The 10,000-nt window shown below is 43.2% G+C and overlaps 1 protein-coding gene across 1 annotated transcript in view; it reads right to left on the bottom strand.

The window, feature by feature from the left end:
- The window catches only part of LOC119578157 (histone-lysine N-methyltransferase SMYD3-like), a gene marked incomplete in the record, with an annotated part of 47,500 nt that overhangs the window by 19,581 nt on the left and 17,919 nt on the right, over positions 1-10,000 (bottom strand). The window contains 2 exon segments of the mRNA XM_037925894.1: positions 4,762-4,889; positions 8,848-8,917. Coding sequence (XP_037781822.1) covers positions 4,762-4,889; positions 8,848-8,917 — 198 coding nt within the window.

Below are 10,000 nucleotides of genomic sequence, written 5' to 3'. Positions count from 1 at the left end.
CTCTCACTTTATCCCTCTATCTATCTATCTATCTTTCACCTTCACCCTCACCTTCACCCTCTCTCTTCCTTTCTCTCTCTTCTTTTCTCTCTCTCTCTCTTTTCCCCTCTCTCTCTTTTCTCTCTCCTCTCTCCCCCTCTCCTCTCTCTCCTCTCCCCTCTCTCCCCTCTCTCTCTCTCTCTCCTCTTCCTCTCTCTCTCCTCCTCTCTCTCTCTCTCATTTTCCCCTCTCGCTCTCTCTCTCTTTCCTTCTTTTTCTCTTCCTTTTTCCCCTTTTTTCTCTCTCTCTCTCTCTCTCTCTCTCTTACCCTGCCCCTCTTCCTCTCTCTCATTTTCCTCTCCCTCTCTCTCTCTCCCCTCATTACTCCTTTCCCCTCCTCTCTCTCTCTCTCTCTCTCTTCCTCTTTTCTCCTCCTTTAAACCTTTTCTCTTTCCTCTCTTCCCTTTTCCCCCGGTCTCTCTCTCCCCTCTCTCTCCTTTTCTCCTCTCTCTCTTTCTCTTCTTTTCTCTCTCTCTCTCTCTCTCCCCTCCCCTCCCCTCCCTCCCTTTTTTCCTCTCTTCCTCTCCTTCCTTCCCTCCTTTTCCCCCCTCCCCCCCCTTTTTTCCCCCTCTTTTTCCCCCTCCTTCCCCTCTCCCTTCCCCCTTCTCCCTTCTCCTTTCCCCCCCCTCCCCCCCCTCCCCTTCCCCTCCCCCTCCCTCTTCCCCTCTCTTTTCTCTCTCTCTCTCTCTTTTCCTCTTTTCCCCCTCTCAACTCTTTTTTTCTCCTCCCTCCCTTTTTCCCCTCTCTCTCTTTCCTCCTCTCTCCCCCTCTCTCTTTCCTCTCCCTTTCCTCTCTCCTTTTCCCCCTTTCTCTCTTTTTTCCCCCCTCTCTCCTTTCCCCTTTTTCTCTCTCTCCTCTCTCTCTCACCTTTCCTCCTCTCTCTTCCTCGTTTTTCTCTCTGTCTTTTATCTCTTTTCTCTTCTCCTCGTCCTCTTTCTCCTCGCTCTTTTCCTTTCTTTCCTCTCTCTCTCTCCTCTCTCTATCTTCCCCTCCCCCCTCTCTTCTCCTCCTCCTTTTCTCTCTTCTCTCCCCCTCCCCCCTCTCTCTCTCTCGCTTCCCCATCCCCGTCCTCTCCTCTCCTGTCGGTTTTCCCCCCTCTCTCTCTTTTTCTCTCTCTCTCTCCTCTCTTCTCCCCTCTCTTCTCCTCCTCCTTTTCTTTTCCCCTCTCTCTGCCTGCTTTTCCCCTTTTCATCTCCCCCTCTCCTCTCTCTCTCCTTTTAATTTCTGTCTCTCTTCTCCCTCCCCCTCTCTTCTCTCCCCTCCCCCTCCCCCTCTCTTTCCCCCTCTTTTCTCCCCCCCTCTTTCAAACTCTCCTTTTCCCCCTCACTCTCCCCTCTCCCCTTCCCCCCGCTCGGGTTTTTCTCCCCCTTTCCCTCTCCTCCCCCCTCTCCTATTCTTTTTCTCTCTCTTCTCTCTTTCTCTCCTTCTTTCCTCTCTCTCCTCTCTCTCTCTCTCTTTTTTTTCTCTCTCCCTCTCTCCTTTTCTCTCCTCTCGTTCCCCCCCTCTCCCCCTTCTCGGCCCCTCTCCCCTTTTCTTCTCCTCTCTCTCTCTCTCTCTTTCCTCTTTTTCTCTCTCCCCTCCCCCTCCCTTTTTCCCCCCCTCTCTTTCCCTCTCTCATTTCCCCCCTCTCCTTTTCCCCCCTTTCCCCCCTTTCCCTTCCCCCCCTTCCCCCCCTTCCCCGTCTCCCCCCTCTTTCCCCCTCTCTCCTCTCTCTCTCTCTTCTCTCTCTCTCTCTTCTCCTCCCCTCTCTTCTCTCTCTTCTCTCCCCTTTTCCCCCTCCTCTCTCCTCCTCCCCTTTTCTAAACCCCTTTTTTCTCCCCTCTCTTAATCTCTCCTCTCTTCTCTCCCCTCTTTCTCTCCCCCTCCCTTTCCCCTCTTCTCCCCTCCTCCCCCCTCTCTCCCCATCTCTCTCTCTCTTTTCCCCTCGTTTTCCTCTCTCCTTTTTCCTTCTCTTCCCCCTTCTCTCTTCTCTCTCTCTCTCCCCCCCTCTTTCTCTCCCCTCTCCCCCTCCCCTTTTCCCTTTTCCCCCTCTTTCCCTCCTTTTTCATTTAAATTCCCCTCCTTCCCTCCCTTTTCCCTCCTTCCTTTCCCTTTTCCCCCCCCCCCCTCCCCTCCCCGTTTCCTCCCTCTATAACCTCCTCCTCCCCCTTTCCCCTCCTTCCCTCCCCCCTTCCTTCCTCCCTCCCCCCCCTCCACTCCCTCTCTCTTTCCCTCCCTCCCTTCCTCCCTCCCTCCCTCGCTCCCTCCCCTCCCTTCCACCTCCCTCCCTCCCTCCCCTCCCCTTTCTTCCTCCCTCTTAAAACCCCTTTCCCTCTTTTTTCCCGGGGAAAACTCTTCCTTTTTTTTTCTTGGTTTTCCTTTTCTGTTTTTTTCCTTACCCAAATTTTTTTAAAATTTCTTTCCTTTTTCTCGTTTCGGGTATTTTTTTCCCCTCCTTCCAAAAATAAAACTCGTTTTCTTTTCATTTCCCCCTTTTTTTTCCTTCTACATTATTTTTCTTTTTTTTTCTGTTTTTATTGAAGTTTTCCCCTTTTTTTTTTTTTATTTTTAATTTATTTCCCCTTTATTATTCTTTCCCCTTTTCTTATCTTGTCTTTTTTCCTTGTTTCTTTTTTTCCTTTTCCCCCTTTTTTTTTCGTTTTCCTTTTTTTTTATCTTGTTTTTTTTTCTCTCTTGGTTTAGGAAAAAAAACTGTTTTTTTCTATTTTTCCCCCAAAATTTTCATTTTCCCCTCATTTTTCCCAATTCCTCCCGGTCTAAAAATTTCATTTCATCTCTTTCCCTTTTTTTCTTTTTGCCCTTCGAAACAACCCTTTTTCCCTCTCAATTTTTTCCCCCAGAAAATTTTTCCTTTTCCTTTCCCCCCTTCCTTTCCCCCCCCTTCCCATTCCCCGGTTCCCCTCCCCCCCATATCCCCCTTTATTTGCTTTTCCTTTTTGTTTCGTTATTTTTTTTGTTTTTTTTTGTTTTTTTGTTTTATTTCCTTTTTCCCCCCCTTTCCCTTTTTTCTTTTTTTCTTTTTTTTTCTCATGTTTTTGTTTTTTTTTTGTTTTTTTTTTTTTTTTTTTCCCCGGTTTCTTTCTGTTTTTTTGTTTTTTTTTTTTTGTTGTGTTTTTTTTTTGGTTTCTGTGTGTTTTTGATCCGTTTCCTTTTCATAAAATTTTTTTTTCTTTTTCCTTTTTCCTTTTTTTTGTTCGAAAATTTTTTCATCTGAGTTTCAAAGAGGATATTTGATATTGACTTTCCGTAGTCCAGTGAAGTGGGAAAAGCAATGCGATTTTCATAAAGGTGTTCATAAAAAGATATTATTATTATCAATTCATCATTATTTTTCATGAATTTTTTATTCTGTTATTATGAATGTATTACCATTGATGTAGAATTGTTATTTTATTATAATTATTATTATTATTATATTATTGACATGTAACTGTCTATTATCATTAGTCTATTGTTATCGTCATGATTTCGTTTTTCATTGTTATTACCTGGTATTTATTCGTTATTCTATTTTTTTTATCGTGTGTATAGATTCTACATCTTTAAAGAAAGATAGATAGAGAAAAGAAAAAAAAAGTGATGAGATATTTTTCGTATTAAGTGATTACAGAGTTTTACATGTATTCGACATACAGTATTCTGGACTAATTAACCGTACATGGTAAAAATGAAAATATAAGTCATATATCATGCAAAATCATATTACGTTTTATCACTGAATACTAAAGAGAATGCGAAACACCGTAGATTTATTGGCAGAGGCTACACATTCGACTAGAAAATGTTGAAAAGCAATTAGGCTTCGCGTGAAAGCAGGCGCCAGTAACGCCATCTAGGAACAGTAAATGAAACGAGAAGATGACGCAATCAATCTGATATAAACGCACGGCTAAATATTGTAATTTGTGACGGCGGGTTATTGATGATATCATTATGATGTTATTGATGATATTATTATGATGTTATTGATATGTTTGTGGGATATAGTCTTGGTGTAGACTGTTTGACACAAAATCAAATTGTACGAAATATTGTTTTCGTGTTTGTGGTATGTACTCAGTGTTATTGGTTTGTGTGTGTGTGCGTGTGTGTGTGTGTGTGTGTGTGTGTGTGTGTGTGTGTGTGTTTGTCTGTGTGTGTGGGGGGGTGGGTTTGTCTGTGGTTGGTGTTCTGTGTGTGTGTGCTGTGTGTGTGTGTGTGTGGTGTGTGTGTGTGTGTGTCTGTGTGTGCGTGTTCATGTGTGTGTGTGTGTGATCATCTGTAAGTACGGTAAGTGTACAATCTCTCACACTTTGACTACACCTATTCTCTTAGTTATAATCCACTACACACCACACACTTGCACTCCTCACCCCACCCACCACCCCACCCCTCCCCTCCCCTTCCCACCCTTCTCTTCCCTCCCCCACCCCTTCCACCTACCCTCCCCCTCACTCCCCTTCCCCCCTCCCTCCCCTCCCCCTCCCTCCCCATCCCTCCCTCCCTCCCCCTCCCCCTCGCCCTCCTCCCACACCACCTCCCCGACACACCACACACATACACACACACAAACACACACAAACACACACAACACACACAAACACACACTACAAAACCCACAAACACACACACACACACACTACACACAAACACACACAAACACCTTCCGCCCCTCCCTCCCCTCCCTCCCCCCCTCCCCCCCCCTCCCCCTCCCCCCTCTCCTCCCCCCCCCGCAAGACTCACCCGGCCGTAAATTCCAAGAAAGTCGGAATGATTCGGAATGTTATCCTCGCCGATGTAATCCTTCAGTTCGCCGATCACGAAGTCGAGGTCCTCGGCGCAATCGGCGTTATCCTTGATGTCACCGTAGTCTGGGGGAGGATGAGGAGGATTAGGAGGATGAGGAGGAGGAGGAGGAGGAGGATGGATTAGGGAGGAGGAGGAGGAGGTTGAGAGGAGGAGGGGAGGGGAGGGGTGGGGAGGGGATGAGGAGGAGGAGGAGGAGGAGGAGGAGGAGGAGGGAGGAAGGAGGAGGAGGAGGAGGAGGGAAGGAGGAGGAGGAGGGAGGAGGAGGAGGAGGAGGAGTAGAGTAGGAAGGAGTGAGAGGAGATTAGGAGGATGAGAGGAGGAGGAGGGAGGAGGAGGAGGAGGAGGAGGAGGAGGAGGAGGAGGAGGAGGAGGAGGAAGGAGGAAGGAGGAAAGAGGAAGATGGATAGAAGAAGGAGGAAGAGGGTTATGGAAGATAAAGAGAGGGAGAGAGAGGTTGGAGGATGAGGAAGGAAGGAGAGATGGATTATTAAAGAAAATGGATAAAGATAGGAAAAGGAAGACGGATTAGGAAGATCAGGGAATGAGGAAGTGGGGATAAGTGAAAGAAAGGGAAGGATAGGAGGATGAGGAAACGGAAAGATTATGAAAGAAAGTGGATAAAGATAGGGAAAGAGAGAAGGATCAGGAGGATTGGAAGAAAGAGGGAGAAGGGATATGGATGATGAAGAGAGGGAGAGGAGAAATAGGGAAGAAAAAAGATGGATACGATGATGAAGAAGGAGAGAGAGCAAGCAGGAAGAAAATGGAGGATGGGAGGAGGAGGAAAGAAAGAGAGGAAGAGAGAGAGAAGGAAAAATATGGAGGATGGGAGGAAGAGGAGAGAAAGAGAAGAAGAGAGAGAACAGGAAGAAAATGGGGGATAGGAGGATGAAAAAATAAAGAGAGGAAGAGAGAGAACAGGAAGAAAATGGGGGATAGAAGGAAGAGAGGGAGAGAGGAAGCGGAGAGAAAGGGATGAATGAAAGAAAGTGGTAAAAATAGGAAAAAGGAAAAGAGAATTACTAACAATAAAGAAAAGGAGATAAGAAAAGGCGAAAAAAAAATTATGAAAGGAGTAAATAACGAGAGAAATAAAAAGATGATTAGAAGCAGTGGAGGAAGAGGAAAAATAAGATGATAAATGAAAAAGAGAGGGAGATGGGAAAGCAGAAAGAAGGATTAAGGAAAATGGATGAGAAAAGAGTGAGAGGAAAGAGATTATGAGAACTGGAAGGCGAAGGAAGGGGGGGGGAGGATTAGGAGTGGAAAATGAGGAAAGATGAGAGAGAGAAGAGAGAGAGGAGAGAGAGAGAAAGAGAATGAAAGAGAGAGAGAGATGAAGACGAGAGAGAAAGAGAGGAGAGAGGAGAGAGAGAGAGAGAGAAAGAGATGAGATGGAGAGAGAGAGAAGGATAGAAGAGGAAGAAGAAAGAGGAGAGAGAGAGAGAAGAGAGAGATGAGAGAGACCAGAGAGAGAGAAGGAGAGAGGAGGAGAGAGAGGGAGAAGGAGGAGATGAGCGGAGGATGGAGAGGAGAGAGATGAGTGTGAGAGTGGAAGGAAGCGGACGAGAGGAGAGCTGAAGAGAGAGAGGAGAGGGACGAGAGAGACGAATGAGGTGAGAGAGAGGTGGGGGAGAACGAGAGAGAGAGAGAGAGAGAGGAGAGGAGAGCGATGGAGAGAGAGAGACGAGAGAGAGAAAGAGAGAGAGAGGAGGAGAGATGAGAGCGAGAGAGAGAGAAAAGAGAAGAGAAGAGAGAGAGAGAAAGAGGAGAGAAATGAGGATCTGAGAAGAGAGAGACGAGCTGAGAGAGAGAGAAAGAGAAAGAGAGGAGAGAGAGAGAAAGACGAGAGAGAGAGAGACAAAGAGAGAGGAGAGAGCGGAGCGAGAGCGAGAGAGAGCGAAGAAGAGAGGCTGAAGAGAGAGAGAGAGAGAGAGAGAGAGAGAGGCCAGACTACAAAGTTATCAGGCCATGCTAAATTAAATCTAAAAAAAATCTATATCAATCGGCAATGAAATAAACAAATGTCATGGTAATTGTAAATCTTTTGTTTTCGGAACATTTCATAAAAGACTTTTACCTGCAATAAACGTTTTCTCTCTCTCTCTCTCTCTCTCTCTCTCTCTCTCTCTCTCTCTCTCTCTCTCTCTCTCTTCTCATTCTCTCTCTCTCTCTATATCCTCTCTCTCTCTCTCTCTCGTCCTCTCTCTCTCTCTCTCTCTCTCTCCTCTATTGTCTATTATCATATATTATCTAATCTATCCCACTCTCACTCAGCATAAGCACTACCAGTAAAAACAATCAGTGATAAAATATTATATATAGATATATATATATATATATATAATAATATATCATATATATATATAGTATATATATATATTGTATATATAGTATATATCTATATATTATATATATATATATAGATATATATATATATATATATAGGTATATGTATGGTATGTATATATGTGTTGTGTGTGTGTGTGTGTATAATATATATATAATATATATAATATAGTACTATATATATATATATATATTAGATATATATATATAATATATACTATATATATATAACCAGAATTTTAACACAGGAGACAACGTAGAAAAATATATCACTGGAGATAGACAAAATAGATTAGACATTAAAATTAACCTTTTGGTTTAATAAAGAAGATTAGTACATCGCATGACAATATATATATATATATATATATATATATATATATATATATATATAATACATATATATATAATATATATATATATATATATATATATATACATATGCGCGCGCACGAGTGTTGTGTGTGTGTGTGTGTGCTTGGTCGTTGATGGCTATAAGGATTCACAGATTACGCACACTGCAAAAAATGCAAATCATTGTAAAGCAAACGCGAGACAAAAAAAAATATATATCTAGACAATAACTTTTAAAGAAAATAATAATACAATAAACAAAACAAGCAAACAACTAAACAAAAAAAATAACAATCCGAGAAATCAACAATAACGAAACAAAATAATCAATCAACCAGACAAAAAAAAACAAAAAAAAAACAGCCAAACAATCAATGAAAATAATAATAATAATAATCAAAATAATAATAATAATAATAATAATTATAATGAATACTTAATAACCGAATTCCAACAACAATCAGAAAAAACAATAATGATAAAACAAAACAATCACATCAAAAGCACAGTTAATATAAGAAAAAAAAAAAAAAAAAAAAAAAAAAAAAAATATAAATATATATATATATATATATATATATATATATATATATATATATATATATAAATCTTTAATAAGAGAAGGGGAGAGTCTTGACAGCGTTAAGTGGGGGTCATATCTACAACAATTAGCCTAATGAACGGGTTTTGCAAGATTATAATGCCATGCCCACTGTAATAAAAGTTTATTTATTATCTTCACACATAGATGGCTCTGCAAGTGCTTAGTCACCAAGGAGTCGACTATTAATCTTACCTATCACATCTGTTTACCCTTTTCCTTCAATTTTTGAAACCTTCATTTCTATTATTCTATTGCCTTTGATGTCATTAATATCATAATAACAGTTTAATAATCATAATATCAATAAGAATGATAACCATAATATTAATAGTACTGGAAAGAAAAAACACATTTTCCCGCCAATTCAAGGAATGGGGAAATCAGGATCGGTCTTAAGGCCCTACTGATAGACTCCTTGGCGGCTGAGCACACGTGGAGCCATCTGTACGTAACAAAACACACTACAAGCTAAAGGGGACAGTACGTAAACCCGCTGACATTGGTTTAGAACATCGACAATTATAAAACAAAACAAAACAATCATTCATTAAAAATAAAAATAAAAAAACGGACGCAACTAACAACACAAAATAAAAATAAAAATAAAAATAAAAACAAATTTAGAAGTCCATAATAACCATTATAACTTGCCAGCGTCCTGAGTGGGGGTCCGGCAACAGATGACTCAGCGGGGGGGGGGGGGGGTGACTTACGACTCATGAGGTCTTTGAATCGACGACCTTCCTTCTCGCTGAACTTCTCGACGACTTTCTCGCCGCCAGCCTTTTGAGGGGAGGAGGGGGGAAGGGAGGAGGGGGAGGGAGGGGTCAAAAGGTTGGGTGGGGGTGAGGGGGAATGGGGGAAGAGGATGGGGTAGGGGTGAGGAGGAGGGGTGGGAAGGGGAGAAGGAGGGAGGGGGAAAAGGTGGGGTAAGGGTGAGGGTGAGGGGGAAGGAGGGAGAGGGAAAAGGTGGAGTGGGGGTGAGGGTGAGGGGGAAGAGGATGGGGTAGGGGTGAGGGGGAAGGAGGGGGAGAAGGATGGAGAGGGAAAATATGGGGTGGGGGTGAGATGGAGGGGGAGGGAGGGGAAGGGGGAGAGGGAGGGGAGGGTGGCAGGAGGAGACAGAGAGGAGGGAGGGGAGGTGGAAGGGGGTGTGGGAGGAGAGGGGAGATCGGGGATAGAGGGGAGAGGAAGGGAGAGGGAGGTAAAGGAGGGGAGATAAGAAGTGGAAGCGAGAGAAGGGAGAAGCAAAGGGAGACGAGAGATAGAGGGGAAGTTAAGGGGAAAAGGAGGCAGGGGGGAGGTAGGGAGATGGAAGGAGGAAGGGAGAGGAGACGGAGGAATGAAAACGAGATGGAAGGGAGAGAAGAAGGAAGGGAGATGAAAGAGAAAATGGGAAGAGACAGAGAGGAGGCGGGAAGGAGGAAGAAGGGAGAAGGAGAAAGGGAGATAATGGGGAGATAGAGAAAGGAAGGAGAGGAGAGGAGAAGAGATAAAGGGGGAATTTGAGGAATGAAGATGGATGAGTGGGATAGAATGAAAGGAACAGAAAGAGAGAAACAGATTGAAAGAGGGGAGAATAAAGGAGAGATACAGGAATGATTGATAAAAGAATAAAAAGCAGAGGAGAAGGGAAGTGGGTGAGAAGACCGAAAGAAAGAGGAAGAGGGAAGAAAGAGGAGAATAAAAGACGAGGGAAGAGACGAACGCAAAGAACAGGGAAAGGCGGAGTGGAGAAGGGAATAAAAGGGGAGAGGAGGAGGGAAAACAAAAGAGAAAAGAAAGAAGAAAAAAAAAGTTATTTTTTTTTACTTTTTTTTATCAAGATTAAACTGCGATTTTTTTTTAATAATACTATCTATAATC

The sequence above is a fragment of the Penaeus monodon genome, chromosome 10 (genome assembly GCF_015228065.2).
Source record: "Penaeus monodon isolate SGIC_2016 chromosome 10, NSTDA_Pmon_1, whole genome shotgun sequence".
NCBI classification, from domain to species: Eukaryota; Metazoa; Arthropoda; class Malacostraca; order Decapoda; family Penaeidae; genus Penaeus; species Penaeus monodon.
This window is presented reverse-complemented; position numbering and strand designations above follow the sequence as displayed.